The sequence below is a fragment of the Diplotaxodon limnothrissa genome, linkage group LG2 (assembly GCF_057381915.1).
Source record: "Diplotaxodon limnothrissa isolate DT_005_m linkage group LG2, D_limnothrissa_male_GT1.1, whole genome shotgun sequence".
Classification (NCBI taxonomy): domain Eukaryota; kingdom Metazoa; phylum Chordata; class Actinopteri; order Cichliformes; family Cichlidae; genus Diplotaxodon; species Diplotaxodon limnothrissa.
The window spans coordinates 14,789,435-14,816,281 of record NC_140597.1 but is presented as its reverse complement, the minus strand read 5'-3'; the positions used below and the strand labels follow the sequence as shown (position 1 = coordinate 14,816,281).

Sequence of the window (26,847 nt, the reverse complement as noted above, 5' to 3'; positions counted from 1 at the left end):
CTGCTAGGGAGTGTGGGGAGCCATAGCCCCGTCCCCCAGGGCATGAAGCAGGTATGGAGGAGATCCAGGCCCCAGACATCCCGAGGCCCCAGAGTACGAGGACCCGAGGAGGACCACCAAAAGGGGGGGAACCATGCCACCCTCCTGGGAAGAGCTGAGTAGAGCCCCAAACGAGAGGTCACCCAGCAGCTACGGAGCAGAGGCCAGAGGGGGTTGCAGTGGCGTGCCCGCGGGCTCTGCCAGCAGCCAGCTGTGCCAGAGAGGACCGAGTTTCAGGCCCAGAGGCCAGAGGCCTGAGGGCACCCCACCCCCCGGAAGGGGCCCAGCTGGGCCACAGGAGCCAGGCCCCGCCAATCGGCAACCAGGAGTGAGCCGGTACATACATGAGCGCCCAGCCCCAGTCGACTTCTCAATAGCTTTGGCTCATTTCTCGACACAGATCGGACATCCTCATCATTCTTGGTGCTTTTGTCAAAATAAACCTGGATGGTTGATCACAACAACATGGTCCACCTGCAAAAGCTCATATTTCCCCTAAAACAGTTCCCTCATGTGTCAAAACTACATTTCTTTCTAATCTGAATAGTCAGTGCCCCCAAAATGCATCATCCCTTTGGTATTGTGTGAGTACTGCCATACAAAATGTTTAGATGTTTTGTCACTATGGCAACAATATACAACAGAAAAGAGTAGCCTCCAAGGTTTGACATCACAGATTGCACTCACACTACCAAGGAAATGATAACCATTTTTTATTCACACGCAAAGAAAGTTTCATACATATGTAAAAAGAAAATGTACATTACAGTAGTAAATTGTATGAACACAAAATCAAAAAACAAGGACTTATTCAGTGGTCGCTGTACTCATTCTCCCGCTCTTGTCCACTGTCTTCACCCTCCTGATTATTTACACGCTGTTGTCCGTCTGGCCACAGATTCTCGTCCACATCACAGCGGATACTTTCTCTTGCGATGCAACGAGGGAAGAAACGGCGTGCATGCCGCAACCATCCCCTGCATTGATGGTTGCGGCATGCACGCCCCTGGGACGGCTGATCCTGAGCATGATGCTCTCCACCTCCAAGCAGAAAAAAAAACTCCTCTATCGGATTGAGGAAAGGAGAGTAAGGTGGTAGGAACCCCATGACCATCCTTGGATGCGTTGCAAACCAGCCCCTAATGAGTGGGCTATGGTGGAAATTGACATTGTCCCACACAATTACATAAATGGGTAGGTGAGGTCCTATGAGACCTCTCTCATTTTCAGGGATAAAATCGGTATAAAGGCGATCCAAGAAGATGAGGAGCTTGTTTGTGTTGTATGGGCCAAGACTGGGGATGTGAGTGGCCACACCATTTTCAGAAATGGCAGCACACATAGTTATATTGCCCCCTCGCTGACCTGGGACATCCACTGTGGCCCAGTGGCCAATAATATTACGGTCTTCGGCCCTTGGCCAGGTTGAAGCCAGCTTCATCCACGAACACCAGGATGTGAGGGGTCTCATGTCCTTCCAATGCCATTATTCTCTAAAATAGAGTAAAGAACATAAAATCAGTCATACAGAAGAGTCATATACTACAGTTAGACAATTACATGTTCTCCCCCACAGGTTCAAAATACTACAGGCCAGTGATAGGCCTATGAGGAAGTACTGCAGGGGTATTTGATAGAAAGGGGAGTGGGAAATACTGATGACTTACTGAGATGTTACAGTAAAACCTACAGTATTAGATAGATTTGATAAGGATTATAATGAGAATTGTATCATACAGTAAACTGCAGTTTTCTGTTGAAATTGTTGAAGTCAGATGAAGCAAATACTGATTCTGAAAGCAGGTAAAGGAGGTATTGAAACCAAATAAGTGAACTACTGCTTACTGTGATTACAGGTAAGGTTATAATGAGAGACAACCAGTAACTGACTTACATTTGCATACTGGTAGCGCAGCTCCTTCACTCTGTCAGAGTTCCTCTCAAATGGTACCCTGTAGATTTGTTTCATTGTCATCTGATGCTTCTTCAAAACCTGTGATGTCAAACCCGGAGATGCTTATTGTGTTTATATTCTGGAATATATGATTGTCCTGAAGGATGGAATCACGGATCTGTCTCAATGTGATGGCATTATTTGCCATCACCATGTTACAAATCTCTCTTTCCTGTTGTTCAATGAGCAGTTTTCCTCTGCCACCCACGCGAGGTTGTCGTGGAATACAGTAAGTTACCAGTGTAATTGTATTATTGTTTTACTCACAGTAACTTCACTGCGAAAGGTGTGGATGACGGAGGAGACTGTAGATCGAGGCACATTAGGCTGCACTCGACGACCTGCCTCTGCCATTGTGAGGCCATGGTTTATGACGTGGTCTATAATTGTGGCCCGAATTTCATTCGGGACAGCACAGTGTCTTCGCGCACCTCGGCCTCTTCCCCCTATTCCTCCACCACGCATTCTCAGTCTTCTCAGTCTTCTCCTCCTCCTCCTCCTCAAGGAAGAACGTCCCCTTGTCCGTTTGCTTGGCCTTGTCTATCCATGTTCAGAGATCGGACTGGCTCTGGTCAAGCTCTATATATCTGTGTTTGGCAGCACACAATCATGGAACACACCTGTGTGTGACACTCCCCCTTCGTTAGTCTAGTTTCACCTGACTGTCAATGACTGTCATCAATTTATCAAATATTCAAAGAAATTCATATATGGTATTCATGGTATTATGTTCTTGACCAATTTTGACAATTGAACAGACAGTTGTGCATGCGAGTACTTATACAATGAAATCATGCTGACATGTTTTGGAGAGAATGATCATTAGACTGAGAATCAACTAATCAGTTTAGATCTACAAGATCTATTCATTTGGAAAATGTGCTAAATGTGGGCTAACTGTATAACTGTAGGCTACTTGTACTTAATCATTTGCAAAGATGCACTGAGACAATTGAGACATGTACTAAGGCATTTGCCATTTGATAAAATGAATGAGAAATGCCATTCTGTTGTGAACATTTGCCAAGAGGTTTGGAGGTTTGTCCATGTTCTGTTTCAAGAAATGAGCCAAACCAATGGAGAAAAACTGTAATCCAGCAATGCATGATTTTATCCACTGGATGGATGGACGGATGGACGGACGGATAGATGATGGACAAATGGATGGATGGACGAATGGACATACGGACGGATGGATGGATGATGGATGCATGGATGGATGCATGGATGGATGGATGGATGGATGGATGAATGGATGGATGGATAGATGATGGACGAATGGATGGATGGATGGGCGGATGGACAGACAGACGGATGAATAGATGGATGGATGGATGGATGGATGGATGGATGCATTGACTGATGGATGGATGGATGGATGGATGATGGATGGATGACTGATGGATGGATGATGGATGAATGGATGGATGGATGGATGATGGATGGATGGATGATGGATGACTGGATGGATGGATGGATGGATGGATGGATAGATGAAAGGTGCTTCAAAGTTAGATTTTATTGATAAAGGCAGCATACAGTGTACATTTGATCCCGTCACCATGACTACAGACACCGGACTTTAAATTGGATCTGCATAGGCTGATTTTAATTGCACTGAATCTTCATAAAAACAAGTGAGAGAGCACACTGAAAGATTAGAGGGTTTATCGTGTCTTCTGGGAGCCCAGGTGAGTCATTCTTTATTGACACACAGAGCCGCAGGTTAAAAAAGAAAAGGGCGAGACACCAGAGGCAGTATCAGAGAGAGCAGCTGCTGTCTGTCTGTCAGAAGCTGCAGATCAATCAGCTCTGCTCTGAGGACTCAGATAAAACTCTTCATTGTGATGTCATTTAGTCATGCTGAGAAACTGGTTCACCTGTCCTGTTCTTTGATGGTAATGTGTTGTTAGAGGCATCCTCTCATCACTGCATGTGAACACTTGATTATATGCAGACCGATCTGGGCATTTAGTGCACAACAAACAGAGAAATGTGACATACTTCAGATAAACTCATATATATATATATATATATATATATATATATATATATATATATATATATATATATATATATACACACAGTGGGGCAAAAAAGTATTTAGTCAGCCACCGATTGTGCAAGTTCCCCCACCTAAAATGATGACAGAGGTCAGTAATTTGCACCAGAGGTACACTTCAACTGTGAGAGACAGAATGTGAAAAAAAAATCCATGAATTCACATGGTAGGATTTGTAAAGAATTTATTCGTAAATTAGGGTGGAAAATAAGTATTTGGTCACCTCAAACAAGGAAAATCTCTGGCTCTCACAGACCTGTAACGTCTTCTGTAAGAAGCTTTTCTGTCCCCCACTCGTTACCTGTATGAATGGCACCTGTTTGAACTCATCATCTGTATAAAAGACACCTGTCCACAGCCTCAAACAGTCAGACTCCAAACTCCGCCATGGCCAAGACCAAAGAGCTTTCGAAGGACACTAGGAAAACAACAACAACAACAACAACAACAACAACAACCTTTATTTATAGAGCACATTAAAAGCCTAGGCATACCAAAGTGCTTTACAGAAAAACAATAAAATAATACAGTTAAGAGCATTAATATCAAATATAATAAGAACAGCAGACAATGTTCACAGTAGAAAGCCACTAATAAAATGGACTGCAGCACATAGATTATAGCAGACCCAGTGCCGCATGATAGAGAACACCAAGAATGAAGGAATAGTAAAAAGTTAATGCAATAGGTCGCAGTTAACAGTCAGCATTTAACGGGTAGAAAAGGCAAGTTCAAAAAGATAAGTTTTAAGGCGTGCTTTAAAGGAAAAAATAGAATCAGACTCCCGAATGCCAATCGGGAGGCTGTTCCATAACTCAGGTGCAGCAAAGGCAAACGATCGATCGCCTCTAGATTTCAACCGAGATCTGGGCTGAACTAACAATAACTGCGAGGATGACCTTAAAACCCTGGCAGGGACATAAGGGTTTAAAAGTTCCTTAAGATAGGTTGGTGCAGTATTATTGATAATTTTAAAAGTAAGCAGCAAAATTTTAAATTGAATACGGTATTTGATAGGCAGCCAATGCAGCTCAGCAAGAACCGGAGTAATATGGTCAAACTTCTTGGTTTTAGTTAGAATACGTGCCGCAGCATTCTGAACTGTCTGTAATCTATGTAGAAGGGTAGCATGGAGACCAGAATAGAGTGAGTTACAGTAATCTAGTCTTGACGTTACAAAAGCATGAATGAGCTTTTCTAAGTCATTATACGGGATATAGTGTCTGGCCCTGGAGATGAGACGAAGCTGATAAAAACTAGATCTGACAACAGCAGACACCTGTTTATCAAGTTTAAAGGAGCTGTCAAACAAGACACCCAGATTCCTGACAGTATCAGAGAAAGAACTAGTAAGAAAGCCAAAGGCATCTTGAAGTTTGGCGCGAAGGGCATTACTGCCAAAAATCATGATTTCAGTCTTTTTTTCATTGAGAATAAGAGTATTTGCCAACAGCCATTTCTTGACCTCACTCATGCACTCACGAAAGTTATTTAAAGATAAAGCGAGATCATCATGTAACTCAAAATAAATCTGGATGTCATCCGCATAATAGTGAAAAGCAATGTGGTATTTCTCAAAGATAGCGCTTAAAGGAAGCATATACAGTGAGAAAAGGGTCGGGCCTAACACAGAACCCTGGGGGACACCACAGCAAACAGGTACAGGGGAAGAGGAAGATGAGGCCAGATGTACCGAAGAAAGCCGATTGGAGAGGTAAGATTTGAACCAGTCCAAGGCAGTGCCCTTAATGCCAACAGAGTGCTCTAATCTTGCGACTAGGATGTTATGGTCAACCATATCAAATGCAGATGAAAGATCCAATAGAACTAAAACAGAAGGACGACCATTATCAGCCATAAGTAAAAGATCATTAAAAACACGAAGCAGCGCTGATTCAGTGCTATGATGTTGTTTAAAGGCTGATTGGAATTTATCATTTATATTATTCTCGTCCAGGTAGGTCTGCAGTTGAAGTAGAACCACCTTCTCAAGGATTTTAGCCAAGAAAGGAAGCTTGGAAATCGGTCTATAGTTGGCAAAATCACTATGATCCAGGTTATTTTTCTTTAAAACGGGTTGAATAAAAGCATGTTTAAGAACTGAAGGTACATAACCAGAAAGCAAGGAGAGGTTCAATATAGACAATAGACAGGGTCCAATTACATTAAAACAATCCTTGACTATACGAGATGGAAGAACATCATGTACACAATTAGTATTGTTTAGTTTCTCAGTTATACGCTTCAGAGTGGGAAGTGAAATTAATTCAAATTGATGTAAGGCAGCAGAACAGTCAGGATTAGACATACTGTCAGCCACCAAAGGAAGCGTAGATCTAAGAGATAAAACTTTATCTAGAAAGTAGTTTGAAAATTTTTCACAGAGACCTGGGGAGCACGAGAGTGGCATAGAGGGACGAGGATTCACCACTGAGTTAAAAATTTTAAATAGGATGCGAGGATTGTCACCATTAGAAGTAATAATCTTGGCAAAGAAGGCTGCTTTAGCCATTCTGGCAGCAGATTGGAATTTCGAGCGGCTAATACGTAAAATGTCATATGATGACTGGAGTCTATCATTCCTCCACCTCCTCTCATCGCGCCTGCACAAACGCCGTAGAACACGGACAGAGTCGTTTAACCAGCATTGCGAGTAGGTTCTGGGGCGTTTGTGTTTGATAGGTGCAATAGTGTTAAGAATCGAGGAACATGTAGTTAAAAAAGTATTGGTAAAATTCTCAAGTGTGTGTGGGATAAAACAGTCCGACATATTAAATGAAGAATTAACAAAGGATGTAGAGAAGTTGACCACAGTATCGGCGTTAATAGTCCGAGTAGGATGGAGAGGAACCTCCAAGTAAGGGTCAGTGATACCCAGGTCAACATCAAAGATGACCGGGGAATGATCAGAAAGTCCAGTATTTCTAATTTCCTTAATGCATATATCCACGTTAAATGAAAAAACCAGATCAAGGGTGTGACCCTTAACATGAGTAGGTTCATTTACCCACTGGGTAAGATTAAAAGAGTCAGTCAGTGCAGAAAAATCTTTAGACAGGTGGTCATCCATACAACAAACATGAATATTGAAGTCACCAGAAATAACTACAGAATCATATTTAAAAAGAATAGAACCCAAAAAATCAGCAAATTCAGAAATGAACATCTTATGATATTTAGGCGGACGATAAGCCACGACACACAGAGTAGTTCGAGGGCCAGTCAATTCCAATAGCTGAGCTTCAAAGCTAGAATAGGTTGGGGAGGGTAGCAGCCGTGCCTCAAGTATTGTAGACCTGCACCAGACTGGGAAGAGTGAATCTACAATAGGCAAGCAGCTTGGTGTGAAAAAATCAACTGTGGGAGCAATCATCAGAAAATGGAAGACATACAAGACCACTGATAATCTCCCTCGATCTGGGGCTCCACGCAAGATCTCATCCCGTGGGGTCAAAATGATCATGAGAACGGTGAGCAAAGATCCCAGAACCACACGGGGGGACCTGGTGAATGACCTGCAGAGAGCTGGGACCAAAGTAACAAAGGTCACCATCAGTAACACACTACAACGGCAGGGAATCAAATCCCGCAGTGCCAGACGTGTTCCGCTGCTGAAGCCAGTGCATGTCCAGGCCCGTCTGAAGTTTGCCAGAGAGCACATGGATGATACAGCAGAGGATTGGGAGAATGTCATGTGGTCAGATGAAACCAAAGTAGAACTTTTTGGTATAAACTCAACTCGTCATGTTTGGAGGAAGACGAATACTGAGTTGCATCCCAAGAACACCATACCTACTGTGAAGCATGGGGGTGGAAACATCATGCTATGGGGCTGTTTTTCTGCCAAGGGGACAGGACGACTGATCCGTGTTAAGGACAGAATGAATGGGGCCATGTATCGTGAGATTTTGAGCCAAAACCTCCTTCCATCAGTGAGAACTTTGAAGATGAAACGAGGCTGGGTCTTCCAACATGACAATGATCCAAAACACACCGCCCGGGCAACAAAGGAGTGGCTCTGTAAGAAGCATTTGAAAGTCCTGGAGTGGCCTAGCCAGTCTCCAGACCTCAACCCCATAGAAAATCTGTGGCGGGAGTTGAAAGTCCGTGTTGCTCGGCGACAGCCCCAAAACATCACTGCTCTCGAGAAGATCTGCATGGAGGAATGGGCCAAAATACCAGCTACTGTGTGTGCAAACCTGGTAAAGACCTATAGTAAACGTTTGACCTCTGTTATTGCCAACAAAGGTTATGTTACAAAGTATTGAGTTGTATTTTTGTTATTGACCAAATACTTATTTTCCACCCTGATTTACGAATAAATTCTTTACAAATCCTACCATGTGGATTCATGGATTTTTTTTTCACATTCTGTCTCTCACAGTTGAAGTGTACCTCTGGTGCAAATTACTGACCTCTGTCATCATTTTAGGTGGGGGAACTTGCACAATCGGTGGCTGACTAAATACTTTTTTGCCCCACTGTATATATGAGTTTATCTGAAGTATGTCACATATATATATATTTCCCCATGGGGATCAATAAAGTATCCATTATATATGCTGGGTGTTTTGTTTTTTTTATATTAAAAACAAACACCCAGCACACCCAGCACACCCCTGCGGGCGGTTTGTCCTTCAAGCTCGGGTCCTCTACCAGAGGCCTGGGAGCTTGAGGTTCCTGCGCAGTATCTTAGCTGTTCCCAGGACTGCGCTCTTCTGGACAGAGATCTCCGATGTTATTCCCGGGATCTGCTGGAGCCACTCGCCTAGCTTGGGAGTCACCGCACCTAGTGCTCCGATTACCACGGGGACCACTGTTACCTTCACCCTCCACATCCTCTCGATCTCTTCTCTGAGCCCTTGGTATTTCTCCAGCTTCTCGTGTTCCTTCTTCCTGATATTGCTGTCATTCGGAACCCCTACATCGATCACTACGGCCGTCTTCTTCTGTTTGTCTACCACCACTATGTCTGGTTGGTTAGCCACCACCATTTTGTCCGTCTGTATCTGGAAGTCCCACAGGATCTTAGCTCGGTCATTCTCCACCACCCTTGGGGGCATCTCCCATTTTGACCTCGGGACTTCCAGGTTATACTCGGCACAGATGTTCCTGTACACTATGCCGGCCACTTGGTTATGGCGTTCCATGTATGCCTTGCCTGCTAGCATCTTGCACCCTGCTGTTATGTGCTGGATTGTCTCTGGGGCATCTTTACACAGCCTGCACCTTGGGTCTTGCCTGGTGTGATAAACCCCAGCCTCTATGGATCTTTTGCTCAGAGCTTGTTCCTGTGCTGCCATGATTAGTGCCTCTGTGCTGTCTTTCAGTCCAGCTTTGTCCAGCCACTGGTAGGATTTCTGGATATCAGCCACCTCCTCTATCTGCCGGTGGTACATACCGTGCAGAGGCCTGTCCTTCCATGATGGTTCCTCGTCTCCCTCCTCTTTCTTGGGTTTCTGCTGCCTGAGGTATTCACTGAGCACTCGGTCAGTTGGGGCCATCTTCCCAATGTATTCTTGGATGTTCATTGTCTCATCCTGGACTGTGGTGCTGACACTCACCAGTCCCCGGCCCCCTTCCTTCCGCTTAGCGTACAGCCTCAGGGTGCTGGACTTGGGGTGAAACCCTCCATGCATGGTAAGGAGCTTTCTTGTCTTTATGTCAGTGGCTTCTATCTCCTCCTTTGGCCAGCCTATTACCCCAGCAGGATACCTGATCACGGGCAGGGCGTACGTGTTGATGGCCCGGATCTTGTTCTTACTGTTCAGCTGACTCCTCAGGACTTGCCTGACCCTCTGCAGGTACTTGGTGGTTGCAGCTTTTCTAGTGGCCTCTTCATGGTTCCCATTCGCCTGCGGGATCCCCAGGTACTTGTAACTGTCCTCTATGTCTGCAATGTTGCCTTCTGGTAGTTCAATCCCCTCAGTTCTGACTACCTTCCCTCTCTTTGTTACCATCCAACTACACTTCTCCAGTCCGAACGACATTCCAATGTCATTGCTGTATAGCCTGGTAGTGTGGATCAGTGAATCGATGTCTCGTTCACTCTTGGCATACCGCTTGATGTCATCCATGTACAGGAGGTGGCTGACAACTGCTCTTCATTATTAAACATTTGCACATAAATGAGTGACGTCATATTCAGTACTTACTTTTGACAGTTCACTCTTCTTCTGCCGTATTTTGCGGCAAAATTATCCACACACTTAAAATGCGTACTTCAAGCGTGCAGACAGTGAATTGGGATACAGCCCATCTCTATGTTTAGCTAGTGACTTCCTTTTTTATTTTGGTAGTCTTAGGTTTACTTCCCCTGTTTTTGTAAGCTTGATTAGCTTCAGCTGTTTCCTGTTACCTTGGTGTGTCTCTCAATTGCACAGCCTAGGCTTGTCAGATCATCTGTCTCCCTGTATGTTAATTTAAAATGAGGTACTCAGCACTGAAACAGTGACTTTAACGTAACCAGGTACATGAAGAAGTAAGAATAAAAGTATTAACTGTCCCAATTAATGTCATCGAGCTGTTTGTTAACAGCGATGCTTTCTTTTAACCTCCAGAACCATCACCACACACATTAAATTTGGAGAGTTTGGTGACAGCCAGCTTTATGAGAGCTCTCGTTTGGAATAACTGACACTAAACTTTATGTAACCGCTGTTTACAGTGTTTGGCATTTGACCTTTTCTGGTGTAATGCTCCAGTTTATACGTGTGCAGTCATCCATCAGACGCTGACAGTTAAACAGTGAACGCTATCTCAGTGCAGCAGAGGGCATCACTGGACAATGCTGGCCTTAGGTTCAGAGTGTGTGTGTTTGTGCGTATGTCTGTGTGTCAGGGATCGCTGGTCGCAGGGATTTCGATCATTTCATTCGGTCCAAGCAAAAGCGTTATCTAAGCTGCACAGATGAACAGTGGAGCGCTGCAGACATGGAAGGTGCTGAAGAGATAAAAACAATAGAAGTAAATAGAAATGTGCAACAATGAGTTTTATTTTTGCACGCGGTCTTTGAAGGAATCACCTCTGTATGTCTCATTCCTCACACTTTCATCCCAAATCTGACTTAGATGTGGTTTTTAGCTCCAAATCTGGGGACTGCGTGTCGGTGGGTAAAATTAGACCGTCACCTCAGTCATGATTAGAGATTATGCTGCAATCAGGCCATGCACTAATGATTTCCAATTCTCGGTCTCAGATGATTTTAAAGGGAAATGGGGATGACATTAAAGAGCCAGTGTGGGTTTTTTAATGCATAATGAATATGAGTCGATTATAAAGTTTAGTGAATGAGTCTGTGGTGCGTTTGGAGGAAGCTGCTGGCATTTAAAGCTAAATTTGATTTGTAATTATATAATTATGAGATTTGACTGGAGACATGTTCAGAGCTCAGTGTCAGCTTTTTTTCCAAGTTACTGTCCTCTCAGGAGGCCTAGATATGTAAACCATATTTTATTTCTCGCTCCATTGCTGAGTTCAGATGGTTTTGATGTATTTGCACTTTAGATTTGATGCATTGAGAGACGGAGACGGGCAGGCAGGTGACCGTCAAAGGCAAAGCCTGCACAAGTGTCCAGAACAGCTTCAGCGTGCTCTAACATCAGCTCTCCAAGTGGAGCATTGGTGATCGTCTAGAAATCTAGAAGAGTCTGCCACACTCTTCAGGTTTGTTGTAGCATGAAGGACGCGAAGACTGCTTGCTCTCACTTTACATTCGTGGACCACATTTGATGTGAACTATTAGATAATAACGTAGTAACCTATGAAACACATTTTTGTGTGAAAATGTTCACTCATAAGGAAAAGTCAGTTTGCAGCTGACCTGCAGATACTGACCAAACTGAGAAAAACAGCTGGAATGTAGTCAAATCTACAGCAGCTGCACCTCTAGAGTTTGAGCTAAAAACAGCAGTCAGTATTTCTTTAAGGAAAGCTAATTTAACTTTTCTATAGTGTCTGTGTCTTTTTTTTTTCAATAGATTTCAATGTCAATGGTAACTTTCATGTCCCCAGTGGAAAATTGATTTGCAGTCTGTCCATACAGAGAGACAAAAAACAAACAAACACAACACACACACAATACAAAACACAAATGACACTCTATGTCTCTTTGTCTTCACTGCAGGCACTATTTTAATAGCTTTTTATTGTGTATATTTTATGTGCATGCTTTTATTTTGAAAATTTAGCATCACATCATACCTGCATGTTTTCCAATCAAGGAAAAAGTTCTGATAACTTTATGCATTTTTGGTCAAACTAAAAACTTTACCTTCACCACACTGTTAACTGAAACGTGCGTGTGAAATCTTTGTTAACCAGCTAAACCAGGTTTAATCCACATGTCTATTGTATTTCTTCGTGAAAGTAAGAAAGAAACGATGGAGCTCTGAGCCGTTCGGCTGACCTTTGCGGGTGGTTTACAGCCTGGACAGACCTGTAGCAGCTCCACCTGGACCGCAGGACCCTGAGCTGTATGTAGACTCTTATCTCTTATCTGGATCTTAAATAGTTTGGAGTAACCTGAGATGGAAGCAGAAACACCCCGGTAGCATGTACTGTAGGATGGCAGATACAGTCGAGAGACGAAGCACAGTTCAAACCAAAAAACCAGAAAAAAGCAAATAGTTGTAAAAACAGTGGGCCCATGGCCTCCGTCACATAAACACACTGAGGTTTGAGTTTACTTGCTGAGCTGTGAACCATTTTTAGCGGTGCAATCCCTGCAAGCATCTCCTGGATCAGCTGACCTGCACGGTGGCCACAGGTAACACTTACCAACCACTGAGGTTTACTCTAAAAAAAGACATGTCTGTGATTTTAAATGACAGACTGGATCCTCCAGACCCAGCCTGACGATGTCTGAAGGTGAACAGTTTCATCACGTAGATAAAGCGTGGACGTATAAATTCCAGAGTGACCCCGCCCTGCCGCTCTGTGGTCCTGTCACGTCCACACCATCCTCTCAGCCTCTGGCTCCGAACGATGCTTTTCGTAAGTCAGCGTACTGACACGGGCTGCAGAGACTTGCCTTTGGCCTTCAGAGGACTGCTGCGACAGCTCTGCTCCCATTACTTACACGGTTTACACGTGAGCTACAGATGTGTACAGCTGTGGTCTGAGACATCAGGAGTCCAGAGATAACCGAAGAGCAAAACTGAATTCATGTGTGCAGGAAACTTATGATCACTTTGCTCCTCAGACACTTTAACACAGTCGTGTCCGCTCCGCCTCTGCTTCAGGCTCGTCCTCGTCTGCAGAAGGTGAAGCTGCTCAGAGCTGGAAACAGGAAACTTAGAGGGTGATTCGTTTGATCTGTTTCACCTGCTTGCTGTGTGTCTGTGCACTAACATATGAGTTTTAAAGTCCATTCATTACTTTTCATGTTATAATGTTGGACACAAGATCTTCACTTTGATCCTGGTTTGTAGGAGAGGCTGAATCCACAGACCAGAAATAAACTAGATTATTGTTCAAATGATTGTTTTAATAATCTGTTGTGGGAAATCATATTTTTCATGTTTTTCTTTCTGCCCCCGGGTAATCTAAAGGGTCAGTCCACCCAAATCACTCAGCAATGCACCCGTTTGCTCGTTAACTTGGAACTGCAGGATTTTTAAAATGAATCAGAGTAATTGTGTTTGATCTCGGGGTGACAGGAATATATTACCAGTTTTTACACTGCCCTCTATTTCATCACCGATCTGTGGAAACGGATGTGTGAGATCTTGAATGAAGGGAGCAGTGTGCTAAAGTTTAACACGGAGAGTGAAACATGGAAATCAGCGGCATGTAAAAATGTGTTTTCCATAAATATTTGAGCTGTTTTCCTGTTTTGATTCAGCGCCCTCCTCTTCCTCCCCGCCGCTGCTCCTCGCTCGTTCACTTCACAAGGGCACGCCACTGAACCACAAAGCCATCTGGCTCCGTGTAATCTACTTCAGAACAGGCCGATCTGATGCAGTTTAGACAGATGTAGAATGGTCCAAATCAGACGAGGAAGCCAAACAACATGAGAGGGTCATTTCACAGAGAAACACAGCGAGCAGCCGTGGCCTCGGGGCTCAGATGCCAGCTTGTGACCAGAAGGTCGCCAATGAAATCCCCCAATCTGCACAAGATGGGAAAGGGGAGCGTCCAGTCCCAGAGGATGCTGCAGTGCAGAAATTAGCACTCGGATTAAAGTCAGAGGAAAAAAGAGGAACGCTTCGACTCAACTGTTTGACTGGCAGCAAGCGTGTGTGCAAACAGAAAAGACTGACACAGAGGAGAGACGAGTACAGAACGAGACTGAGCAGACTCCGTTCTGTTTCTGGCAGCATGCCAGAGGATTTCCAGGTCACCGTGTCTTCCACAGCGATGGGAGTATGATGAGAAATGAAGGTGAAGTAATAATCAGCATCCCCGCTGCTGTCTGGAGAAGTGATACCTCCAGACTGATGCTTGCATTCCTCAGAGATTTAACCTCTGAGGTCATGTGACATTCATACACAGAAAACCTTCATGTAGATTTTTACACCTGAGATCATTCAGAAAAAAATAAATAAATTACCAAAGTCCTGAATTCAGGGTGAAAACCAAGATCGTTCCTTTCCAAATGTCTGTCAGTGTCTGTGCTGACAGCGGGTACAGTCTACGCCAGGGGCCCCCAATCCCGGTGTCCTGCAGGTTTTAGATCTCACCCTGGGTCAACACACCTGAATCACAGGATTAGTTCTTTACTAGGCCTCTGGAGAACTTCAAGACATGTTAAGAAGGTAATTTATCCATTTAAATCAGCTGTGATGGATCAAGGACACATCTAAAACCTGCAGGACACCGGCCCTCGTGGACTGGGATTGGGGACCCCTGGTCTGCGCCCTCTCTGGCAGCCACATTTCTTTAAACAGTCAGTGAGGTGCTGGTTGTGTCTGACTGATGGGGAATTGCTGACTTTTGTTGTGTGCAGGTGTGTTGCTTGTGCAATACTGATGTGCAGAAAAGCTCCACACACTCAGCAACAGCCCAAAACGTTTTGGCTGATGGTGTGGAACCTCTAAACGCTGATGGGAAACTGTGGTTTTTTGGCTTACAGTTGAGCTGGAACGCTCAGACGTGACCTGTTGAAATCCTATTCCTCCACGGGGTATGCCTGCTCCCCACATTGTTTCAGTCCAATATAAACGGGGGCAGAGTGCTGTTAAACACCAGCTTCAATGTTTTTTGACAGACCGGTGAGTCACCAAGCAGCAGAGGAGCTGCCGTGGCATTTATGGTCTGATGGAGGTGGAGAGAGAGCCAGACAGAAAACTCTGAAGCTGGACTCCTCGTTTAATCGAATTTGGTCTCACATTATGAGATGCTCTGCTTATGGGTGACTCAGGCAGACGTGCACTCAGATGACGGGCGTTTTTGATTTGATGGTGTTGCCCTTTTCTGTTTTCTTCAGTTGTCTGTATATGCTGTGATCTTATTCTCCTCCTAATTTCTGGTCATATATGTGCTGTTACTCTGGTACATGTTCATGTCAAATATAGCCGAGGTTTCTATTCAAACACAAAAAGATTCAAACGCAGGACACAGTCAAGAGATTTAAAGCTTTCATACTCAGGTCGAGTCTCCTCGCAGCAGGTGAGTTTCTCCTCATTTTCTCCAGGAAAGAGTTCCAAGTTTCCAAGCAGGTGAGCAAGTGAAGGCAGGCGGGGTGAGACGGGGTAAGGCAGGTCACAATGAACAATCACCAACAGGTGTCCTGAGAGGAAGGAGGAGACGAGCAGGTAAGCACAGGACTCAGGTCTGCAAACACACAGGTAAGTTTTCACAGAGTAGTAAGCTGTACAGCAGCTCTCTAACTGTTAGAGAGCTGCTGGATTCCTCTCCTTAAATGGTGCATGTTGCTGCATGGGGATTGTTACTTTCAAATGTAATAGGCTACAGATTACTAGTTACTTTGTCAAAAAGCTAAATACTGGTGCACCTACATTCTGATTACTTTTCAAACAAATGAATTATCATGTTTTTGAGCTTGTTTGTTTAATTTTTTTTCCTCGGTGGAAATAAATTCCTGCACTGGTATATGATTATGATCCAGAAGGAGTCACTGCTAAAAGATGCTCCTGATCTTTGAGAACTTTCTTCTGCTCTCACCTTTTCTCACCTATCCCACCTGCTGATGTGAGCCCTGAAGGTTTACCCAGAATCCACTTTGTGAAGGTTCCTGCAGTGAATTATCTGAAACAGATTAAACATAACGCTGGCTTCTGCTCCACTACATCACAGACATGAAGCTGCTGCAGTGTATTCAGACCCTGATGGATCCATCACACTGATGATCACAGCTGCTCAGAGAACACAAACCAGCTTTAGTCTTCAGACTGGGACTCTTGCAGTAAAAATCATTTGGTTGTAGTTTTTTAAAAGTGTAGGTAAGTCAGAGTCATCTGTAGATGAATTAGGATTAATATTAATGTAATGTGTCTTTTACTATTATTCATCTGTTTGTTATTGATTGAATGTTTGTCTCATTCTCCCATTATATGCTGCTACACTATTTTATTCATTGCGCGACGTATGTCACTTGTATTGATAGGTATGTTATTTTTATTTTATTGTATTGTATTTTAGTTTATTGTATAGTATTTTATTCTATTCTATTCATGTGCACTCATTTTTTTCTTTTCTTTCCTCCTGCCGCAGTGAGCATGTTCATGACAAAAGAATTTCCCTCAGGATAAATAAAGTTCTTATCTTATCTTAAATGTGTTCTTCAGAACTGAAAATTTCACGTACCTATCATCTGTATGTAGTTGGAGTGCGTGTAAATATTCACAGTATGAATGTAACATTTGCATGGTTTCATTAAATACATTATACTTATAGAGTAAAGTTTCCATGAGGGGCACAGGGGGAAACTTATTCCAGATTTGACTGATATTGTTAATTACAACCAGTGGTTTGACAGAGTGTAATGGAAACGCACTAAAACTACAACTCTGTTCTTCTCTGTAAAGCTAAAATCGTCATTGTTTTCAGCCTGACTGAAGAATACAAACCTTCACATGACCGTAGTCTGTAATTAAATTCCGGCAGTCTGTCTCCATCTAGTGTACGAGTAATAGAAAAACAACGTCATCGCTGATTGGCTTAAATTGCGATGTGCTCGTTTCTGATTGGCTAGCAAAATCTTTACCGTCTACAAAAACCTTCCGTATGGGAACGCGGACAGCTTAACGTTTCATCTTCGTCATTATATTTTATTGTATCTCACCAATCAAAGCCTTTGTACCCGTTTGGTTTTATATTTAATGAGTGCAAATTTCAAAGGATGGAGAATGACGCCGAACAATCGTCGGGGTGATTATAAATGTGGCATTTTGTTGTTTCAGTCCGGATGAGAACAGCGGACGGACCAGTTTATGGCGTTTAGAGGAAGAAGCTTGGCGGTGAGAGTTTCTCTCGGTGCTGTTCGGGTAAAATGGGAGGCTGCAGAGCGTTTCGGGGCTCAGCGTTGCTCTTCGTGCTGCTGGAGCTCTCTCTGGTCTGCTGTGACATCACGGACGGAAACGCGGAGCACCTGAAGCGGGAGCACTCGTTAACGAAGCCGTACCAAGGTAGGGGCGTTAGCCCGGGAGCTAACCCGCAGACTCGGGGACGCCTCCGCGGCTTCTCGGGCCCAGCGGAGGCTCCGAGCCGCCTGCATGTACACTCATCTTACACTGAATGTTTACGGGCTTTTAAAGACCGTGTGGCAGAGTGTCCTCCTGCGGGGTTAAAAGCCCCAAATCATTCGCTGGTGGGGAGCTGGAAGATCGATAGTTCCTGACAGGAAAACACACCAAATATGACTCACTTGTATCAGGAAGCTACACACAGATTATTAAGTGATAGGCTGCAGTCAGCATGAACTAGTTTCTTCGCATCGCTAAGGTTAGAGATTTGCGCAAGTGAAGAAAATCAGTCCTACATATTTGTGTAATGGCGCACTGCGAGACATATCCTAGCATGTCTGCTTCATCGCATGAAAATATTAATATTCACAGAAACGGGAATAAATCGAAGATCGTCTCGGTGAATACTAAAATCGTTCTGCATGTCTGAGGCTGCTTTTAATCGAATAATTCGGACTTCACTGAAGAAAGTCTGCTGATATTTACTGGATCTGAGCATGTTCACGTGTGTACAGTATCTCTCTCTCACACACACACACACTCACACACACACACCAGTCTGTGGTCACTCAGGTTCATGTGCAGATTTATTCTCAGGCAGGATCGATCTTCTGGTGGGCAGGTGTAAGATGACAGGTGCTTTGAGTGCTCAGAGTAGCAGTGTCCTTTATAAGAAGCAGGAGACACCGAACTGCTTGTCAGAGCTGCTTCATGCTGATCTCCCTCCACATCTGAGTTTTTGCTTCAGCGGCTTTCCTGCAGCCACGCTTCATTTGGCCTGCCAGTATCTGTCAGCTGCCTCAGCAATGTACGAGAGGAACATGGTCCACTCAGACTCGCTGTCCTTCAGAATGCTGTTGAGGTTCTGCTGGCGCTGGGAATTGTACATCCTGAGGACCAGGACCTCTGCCAGATGCTCACAGCACACCCTGACTATGTATATGGGTATGAGCATCCTCCCCCACCACCTGATCCAACTCAGCACCAGGCAGTGATCAGGTGACAGGTCAGCTCCTTCCTTCAGCCAAGTGTCCAGAACATACGCCCCAGATCTGGTGATACGATTACAGAATCAATCACAGACCTGCAACGTAGGGCGCCCTGGTGCCACATGCACTTACGGACATGTTTAAACATGGTGTTCAGCACAGACACACCATTTTAGCAAACCGGTCCAGTGACAGATCGGGCTGTTCCTCCTGATCATACTGCTTCAGCGCACAGCTGCCCTTCAGGTGACAGATTCCAGAGCCCATGAAGTGCTCTAACATGAGTCAGACATGTTACAGCTGACCCCTACAGCGCCTCCTGCAGGCAGTGATGCTGCAACCGATTGATTAAATAAATAAATAATTCTGCATATCATCAGCAAACAGTTGATTTTCCTTTCCAAGTTTACCAGGCGCATGTTAGTTAGTTCTTCTACAAAATCAGCTCCACCCTCCCTGTTGAGCGTGTAAGGATGTCTGATTACAGAGTTCAACCAGGAGTCAAACCATGGGAGTAAAAAATTCACACATGGTGTAAGTGGCTCACAGAGTTCAAAAGAAGCTTTAAAAGTGCCTCGGTGTGAGTCCTCCAGATTAGATTGAACACTCTTTAATGTCATTATGCAAGTTTAACAACATTATGATTACATCTTAATCCAAGAGTGTAGCCACGCTGGTATGTGTAGTGTAGCCACATTATTAGTGAGCTTTAGAAGGTGTGAATGTTTGCTGAGTGTGAAACGGGTGTGACGGTATTGACACAGCAGCGAGTCTGTGTGCTTAACCTGCTCATGTGTGTCTGAGCGTTTGCCTGTTTTTCCCGCAGGTGTCGGCAGCAGCCCATCCAGCCAGTGGGATTTCTCCGGAAGCACTTTGGTGACGAGCTCGTACGTCCGCCTGACTCCAGATGAGAGGAGCAAGCAGGGATCCATCTGGAACACCGTGGTGAGGCGAGGCGCGATCACAGAGAATCATTTAAAGTTAAAAATGTCCCCTCTCTGTGGCTGAAGCCTCCTCGCTGAGACGAGGAGTTGTAGGCTTCGACTCAGTAGCGTCTAACCCTCGGCTCGTCTCTGTGTTAGCCTTGTTACCTGAAGGACTGGGAGATGCACGTGCAGTTTAAAATCCACGGCTCGGGGAAGAAGAATCTCCACGGTGACGGCATCGCTCTCTGGTACACGAAGGACAGGCTGCACTCAGGTAACACCGGGTCTTCGCTGCGAAGGTCCGGCTGGTGTGAAGGAGCTTCATATAGAGTTTGGATTTACCCAGAATTCTCTGCTGCAACCAACTGAGGCCTAAGAAGGCAAAGTGTAGATACTGAGCAGCCTAACCTCCCTGAAGGTGGAGCTCTTTCTCTTTGTATACGACATAACCCAGCATAGTCGTTCGAGTCGGGCTTTGCGGCGTGTTCGCGGTGAGTAAACGTATCCCTACATGCAGCTCTGTGAGGCTGAGGTACTGCGGGCCCCTTCTCGCCGGTTAACCGCTTCATGGTCAGGAGGAAAAAGCATGTAAAGTGTTGCAGCTCAGAAGGACAGCTGTAAATCCAAACCTGTGTGTGTGTGTCACTCCATACGTGTCTGTCATCTCATCACTGCTGACCTCACATAGTGTCTCGTTCACGTCTCGCCTCATCTCTGCCTCCATCCTAGGCCCTGTGTTTGGAAACCAGGATCAGTTTCTTGGCCTGGCTATTTTTTTGGATACCTTCCGCAATGACCTCCATGGGATGGATGTAAGTGTGTGTGTGTGTGCGTGCATGTGTGCCGAAGTGACTGACCAGCTTGTTTCTTTGCAGGGCCCGTGTTTTCCAACAGCGCCGTCTTCCACGGGCTTGCCGTCTTTATAGATACTTACTCTAACGATGATGCGACAGATGTGAGTGGCTGCAGGTTTTCCCCGTCAGCATGCTGTCTCAGTGCACAGTCTGTCTCCTCGTTGTGAAACGCTGCAGGCCTGTTGAAGTAGACCTATTCGCCGTCCTCCTTTTCAAGTCTGATTGGCCGGGGTGGGGTGGGGCTATAATGACATCTCCCCTCTATGACATCACACGGGATTACTTGTGCATACACCGACCTTATCGTTAGGAACTCTGTTCATGTTTTAATATTGAAAAGAAGATATGACAGGACATAAGGAGAAGCAGAAAAGGTCCACTTCAGCGTCAGTGACAGAATATTTGTTTGTTGTTGTGTCACCTTATCGCTGTTCTGTGTCCCTCACATAGAAAAGGCCCCGGTTTAAATAGAAATACAGTTAACAGCCATAGAGAGTCTGCAAATGTCTGAAATACAGTAAATTACATTTTTAGAACTAAATGTCTTTGATATATCTTAAATTGGACTGGATTACGATGTTAATACTGATGTTTTAGACAGTGTGTGTGTGTGTGTGTATTGATCAGACCAAATCGATAACAATCTGAGCTTTGCAGCCCGGTCAGTGTTTGAAATCTTTCTCTGATTTTTAAAAAACAGTCATGAAATGCTTCACAGAGGGAGCAATAAAAAAGAAACTGCTTGTGTGGGGTCAAAATGAACGCAGAAGAAGCAGGAAGACGACACAGAACGCAACCCTAATCTGAACAGCTTTCAGAGCTAATGTTGGGAATGCCCTTAGTGGGCAACTCGGGCCTCGAGGCAAGGAGAGAAAAAGCACTCGAGTGTTTAATGAGACCTTTACCCTCGTCAGAGCTCAAACGCTCAGCAGGAAGTGAACATCACTGTAACCGCAACCAACCGCCATCGCGATTTGTGCCGATTACCTCAAATGTGTCATGTGGACATGTTTTGTTTTTATGTGATGTATTTGTTGGTCTTGTCGAAGCGTGTAACGCCTGTGTAGGACTCGTGTACTGATCATTTCCTGTCCGCCGCCAGCGCTCTTTCCCGTACATTTCAGCCATGGTGAACAACGGCTCTGTGAGTTACGACCACGGGAAAGACGGCCGCTCGTCTGAGCTGGGAGGCTGCTCTGCCGAGATCAGGAACCGTGATCACGACACGTACCTCGCCATCCGCTACTCCAAAGGGCGACTGACGGTAAGTGGCCGCACCTTCGGTTTCTGCTGCGACTGCAGTTTGAGGTGGAGCGTTTGCAGTGTTTTTACCTTTGGTCCTGCCTCCCCTCTGTAACCCGGCAGGTGATGGTAGACGTGGACGACAAGAACGAGTGGAAGGAGTGCATCGACATCGGCGGAGTTCGTCTTCCCACGGGATATTTCTTTGGGGCTTCGGCAGCTACGGGCGACCTGTCGGGTAGGTCTGAGCTGCCGGCGAAGGAGGAATACTGATTGTTAAAATCGCATTCTTAAACCTCGAAGTGTTTTCACCGACTCTTCACAGATAACCATGACATCATCTCCATGAAGCTCTACCAGCTGATGGTGGAACACACGGCTGAAGAGGAGAACCTGGACTGGACGAAGATCGAGCCCAGCGTCAGCCTCCTCAAATCCCCTAAAGGTAGATTCAAATACCCAAAACTTTATTTAGAATAAAGTGCTTCAGAGTGTTTCAGCAGGGCTACAAGTGGGAGGGATGTTTCTCAGACTTTTAAAATATTCCAGTTAAAAGCACAGTTAAAACCAGATGGAGTAAACTGATGGTGGATGTTCTTCCTGCTTCTCAGACAACATCGATGATCCCACCGGAAACTTCCGCGGCACGCCTCTCACCGGCTGGAAGGTGTTCCTGCTGCTGCTCTGTGCCCTGCTGGGGATCGTGGTGTGCGCCGTGGTGGGAGCTGTGGTTTTTCAGAGGAGACAGGAGAGGAACAAAAGGTTTTACTGAGGAGGAGGAGGCAGCAGAGGAGGACGAGACTGGTGTTCTTACTGGAGAGGAATAAACTGTTTCCTGATCATGGATTGAGCACTTAATGTGAATTTGTTTTCTACAGATGGTCTGAATGTTTGTATCTGTGAAGCACTGCGGGGGGGAGGTGATGATTGCAGGGTTCGATTTCCTTTCATTGACAAACTTTTGGGGGGGTTTTCTTAAAGAGAGTGTTACGCCTGCTTTTTGTTGATCAGGTGTGTTCTGCTGCAGAGAACGTGAACGTGGCTTTGATCCATGAAGATGGTTTCTTATTACAGAGGAGAGCTGGTGCTGGTTTAGTGCCGACATGTGAGGAACAAACTCGTGTAAAGAAGTCATCACAGCCAACGGGAAGGCTTCAGATTATAGTCGGAGCCTCGGGCTGCGGTCCAACAGTTCAGACATCCCTCATTTGTTTGGTTTTGCTGGACGTTAAACGTGACGAGTCTGACCGCTCCCACTCAGCCTGCTTCACAGCGATGGTGGATGGTGTTAACGTGGGTCTGCCGTGGAGACGAGAGGATCATCTTACACACATCCACATCACGTCCGTTATGTTAGGGTCAGTTTCTCGTGTTATGTTCTGCCGCAGACACGTATCAGCCTTGTAGTCGTCTCCTAGGTCTCCTCTGCCGAAGGAGGTGATAAAGGACGCTTAGAAGCTCCTTTCCTTAGTGCTGGTGGGATTCAGCGGCTCTGGTTGTGCCTGCAGCCTTCAGGAAGTTAGAGACTCATGAGGGAATAGAAGGGACTCTTTGGCCGCGGCCTGATCGATTTGATTCGTCGTTGTTTTATCCATCCAATCAGAATCATTCAGTTCAATCCAGGATTTCCTGAAAGTGTTTTTTTTTTAATTTTTTTTTTTATTTCAGAGAACAACTTTGTGTGTGTCTGTCTGTCTCTGCTCTGCTCTGATCAGTCTCCAGCCTGTCGACGCCCCCTGGTTTACTCGATGGCGTCTGTGAAGCTTCGTTCTGATGGTTAGCTGACGGTTTAGTTTAACGTCAGAGGAAACTGATAAGCTTGCCTAAGAATAAAATATTTACTGGACTCTGCTCATCGCTCATGACATAAACACGTCAGGCTGTACAAACTTTAAGGGGACGGCGAGCAGCTCGGAGGGATAGTGCGGTCACTTCCTGTTTTAACTGAAGTAGACATCGTCCTGGAAACAGACGGTAAAGTTCACAGCGAGTTGAAACATTAGAAACATTAAAGCTGTTTATGTGTTTGTGGAGAGCAGCTATTGTCAGAGTTCACATAGAGTACGGCCTTCTCTGTCTTCAGTTTATGTGACGGGGTGTTTGAATCATGCTCGGAGAACAAGTGTGAATAATAACTGATCATTTCTTATTTTCTCCTTTTTGTTCGTTTGGGTTTTTGCTTTGCTCACGTTTTTCTGTCATCTTTCATTCAAAGCGTTTTTATTGATTTGGTTTTTCTGCAGAGACAGTAAACTCTCCTCTCGTCACAAATAATATACTGAAATAAAAAAAATTAACCGTGAGACTGTTTGTGATTATTCCACGTCTATGACATCATTACTTTACACTCTGCTGATAGTAAAGCATCCCCCTGCCTGCAGCTCCACCCTCTCTCCTCCGCACATGCTCAGACCCTCTGATCCTGCTCACTAGAGTTGGATGTCTCCAGACCACTTTTACGTGGTCTTGGTCTCGGATCCCTCGGTCTTGTCTCTGTCTTGCTGTCTCAGATCGACATCGTGGAGATTTGGAGTCAACAGTATCCATGACACACAACGTAACGTTCGATAATGTGTCATGCGCATAAGCATCAGCTCTGAGCCGTGCTTAGAGAGTGCTTGTAGTGAATCGGAAGAGTCGACTCCCATTGAGCGAGAGCCGGCTCCTCACTTGATTTCCTTTCGCTGCTCAGCTCTCACACAGTGGCTCAGCTATGCTCCAATCCCTCCATATCGTGGCCAATCACATGCGAGGATATAGGATAATATCATTATGTGAAAAACAGAGGGTGAGAGACGCGACAGTCGAGCGTGCGTCTGTCCTCTCAGTAAGTGAGTGAGACAGTAGACAGCGGTGAGGAGGGCTGTGCGAGTGCATCTCAAAAACATATAAATATGCCTGACACCTGTAAATGAAGCAGCATCTGGCTGCAGTTTAAAGACTTGTCTCGGTCTCGTCTCGACTTTGTCTTGGTCTTGACTCGGTCTGTCTTGTCTTGACTACAAGTCTACTGCTCACTGAACATCTCAGCCTCCGCCATCTCCAACCCTCACAGCAGGTCTCACCTCCACATTTAACACTTCTCTTTCTGTCATAAATCACACCTGACACTCATCTCCTGCACTTTCTCCGCCTCTCTGTGGATGTGTTGACCCCGGGTATTTAAACTCCACCCACCGTCACTACCTCCACCTGCGCCCCTGCTCTCACAGCGGTTCAGTTTTGGGTTGTTTTGTTTATTCAGATTGAATTTAAAGAAATCAAAAGTTCAAACATTTTTGTCCGTGATTAGTTATTTTCAGAATAAAAGCAAGTTCGTTACTAAAAAGTTTTTCATATAAATCCAGAAGCTTTGGTTTCCTGCACAGGAAAACTTTCTTGTGTTTAGACAAACCTCGGGATGGGCTCGGTTTAACCTTCAAAGAAGTTTAAATTAAACGTCTTTTATTTGCAGCACCGGCTTCTCTCCGTGCTTTCTTCAAAGATCGCCAGCTTTGTGCTGGAAATCTGAGGATTCGGGAAATTGTTTTAGGTCAGCACTTCAGGCTGTGTTCATGATAACCACATGAGACGTGGCTTAATGTGTTTGCCCCTTCCCTGACATGACGGTGAACGAGGTTGTTCCTCCTGTTAGCTCTGCTCTCCTCGTCCTTTACGTGAATCTTACACGAGGTCATATGAACACCATCAACGGGTCCAATGAAGAGCGCCGCTTTATCTCGTTTAGTTTTAATAAATGCTGGAAACCAAAATTGTAACTGAAGTGAAATTGAATTGTTTCTATTATCTGTCTTCATGATGTTGAAGTCAAAAATGCAGTGAAACATCTTTCCAAATTATTTTTATATGAATAAAATCTTTTTGATAAATATGGCAGGGATAGACGCCCCCCCCCCAAGTGGAAGACTAAACTGTCGCATTAACAGCAGGTGGCAGCACACGCCAGGGGCGAGCAGGACTTACTGGGAATAAATGAGTAACGAAAGCTGTTCAGTCACGGCCTCAGGATCAGGAAGCACCAGCAGAGGACGTCTTTCCTCTGTTTGGGGCTCTGGGATGTGCTCAGAGCAGCAACGCCTAAAGCTGCGAGGCTCTGTGCTCGTCCATGCAGCCTCCAAACACCGTCTGACCACGAACCCACACTGACTTTTGCACAGCTGCACAAACGTCAGAGCCCCGCGGTGACATCAGCCAAACACAGGACATTTATATCAAAAATACAAACGACCATGGGCTGCTGCACAGAGTTTGTTTTAGTCAGTTTTATGGTCCTTTTCATGTTAAAAGTGCCCTTAAACTGCACACAGGGCCTCACAGCAGCACAGAGGGCTTTTATTCTGTGTAAATGAGGATTGTTTCCTCTGCAGGACTGAGCTTCATATTCTCTGCTTGTTTAAAACGGGACAAACCTACCTCTCCCCCCTCCCAGCCTAACCTCAGCTGCAGTGACTCAAACTTCCAGTAAACCTTCGTCTGTTGGATGAAATCGCTGCTGTGCTCACAGCTTTTTTCCCCCTGCGGCTCGGAGGCGGGGCTGGAATCTTTGTGGACGAGGCGAGGCTGTTGTTTCACATACTTGACGCTGGAGTCTGGATGAACGGGTGGAGACGGTAATCGGGTGCACCACCTCTCCCTCTCCGGTCTCCCGGGGGACCACGAGCAGCTTTGCAGACAGTCAGCAGGCACGCAGCTGCAACTCGTGCACTCACGCTCCGAGCTCACTCCTGTGTTTTAATGAGTGCAGTCTAAAGAGAGGCCTGTAATCGTCTGCATTTTCACAGTGATTTCTCAATTTTAGTCTCATTTTCAGCTTTTATGTCAAATAATTGTTAATAAAGTTGTGGTCCTCATGTGGCTTTGATATGATACCAGCTGTAGGAAAAATACAACACAAACCCTGCAAATGTTAAATCAGAAGGTTTCCGTCTGGAGATTCAATATCATTGGATCATTTCAGACGTTCACCTTGTCTAACAATAATATTTACAGCTGAAGAAGTCACACTTTCAAAAAGGTTTTGTTTGTTTTTGAGAAAATAAGACAACTTTTGAGTGAAATCACAGTAAAAAGGCCTTCGGTGCACACGTAACCCACAGCTGGATTAAATTGGAGATACTGAATAAATATTGTAAAAT

General features: G+C 45.0%; 1 protein-coding gene across 2 annotated transcripts; it reads left to right on the top strand.

The window, feature by feature from the left end:
• Window positions 1-17,459: 17,459 nt before the first annotated feature.
• Window positions 17,460-24,009, top strand: lman2 (lectin, mannose-binding 2). Of its 2 annotated transcripts, none has more exons than XM_085367482.1 (8): window positions 17,460-17,644; window positions 19,517-19,635; window positions 19,773-19,890; window positions 20,492-20,571; window positions 21,573-21,734; window positions 21,836-21,950; window positions 22,038-22,157; window positions 22,324-24,009. In XM_085367482.1, the coding sequence occupies exons 1-8, from the start codon at window positions 17,509-17,511 to the stop codon at window positions 22,482-22,484; spliced, it is 1,011 nt and encodes a 336-aa protein (XP_085223608.1). In that variant the 5' UTR covers window positions 17,460-17,508; the 3' UTR covers window positions 22,485-24,009. The 2 variants fall into 2 exon arrangements, with proteins under 2 accessions (XP_085223608.1, XP_085223601.1); XM_085367475.1 differs by lacking the exon at window positions 20,492-20,571 and adding an exon at window positions 20,346-20,428.
• The last annotated feature ends 2,838 nt before the right edge of the window (window positions 24,010-26,847 follow it).

Excerpts from the sequence above, each read along its gene's own strand:
- lman2 (XM_085367475.1), top strand. The coding sequence starts at position 17,509 with ATGGGAGGCTGCAGAGCGTTTCGGGGCTCAGCGTTGCTCTTCGTGCTG. Across the intron at positions 21,951-22,037 it reads AGCTACGGGCGACCTGTCGG|ATAACCATGACATCATCTCC; the intron begins GTAGGTCTGAGC and ends GACTCTTCACAG. Across the intron at positions 22,158-22,323 it reads CCTCCTCAAATCCCCTAAAG|ACAACATCGATGATCCCACC; the intron begins GTAGATTCAAAT and ends CCTGCTTCTCAG.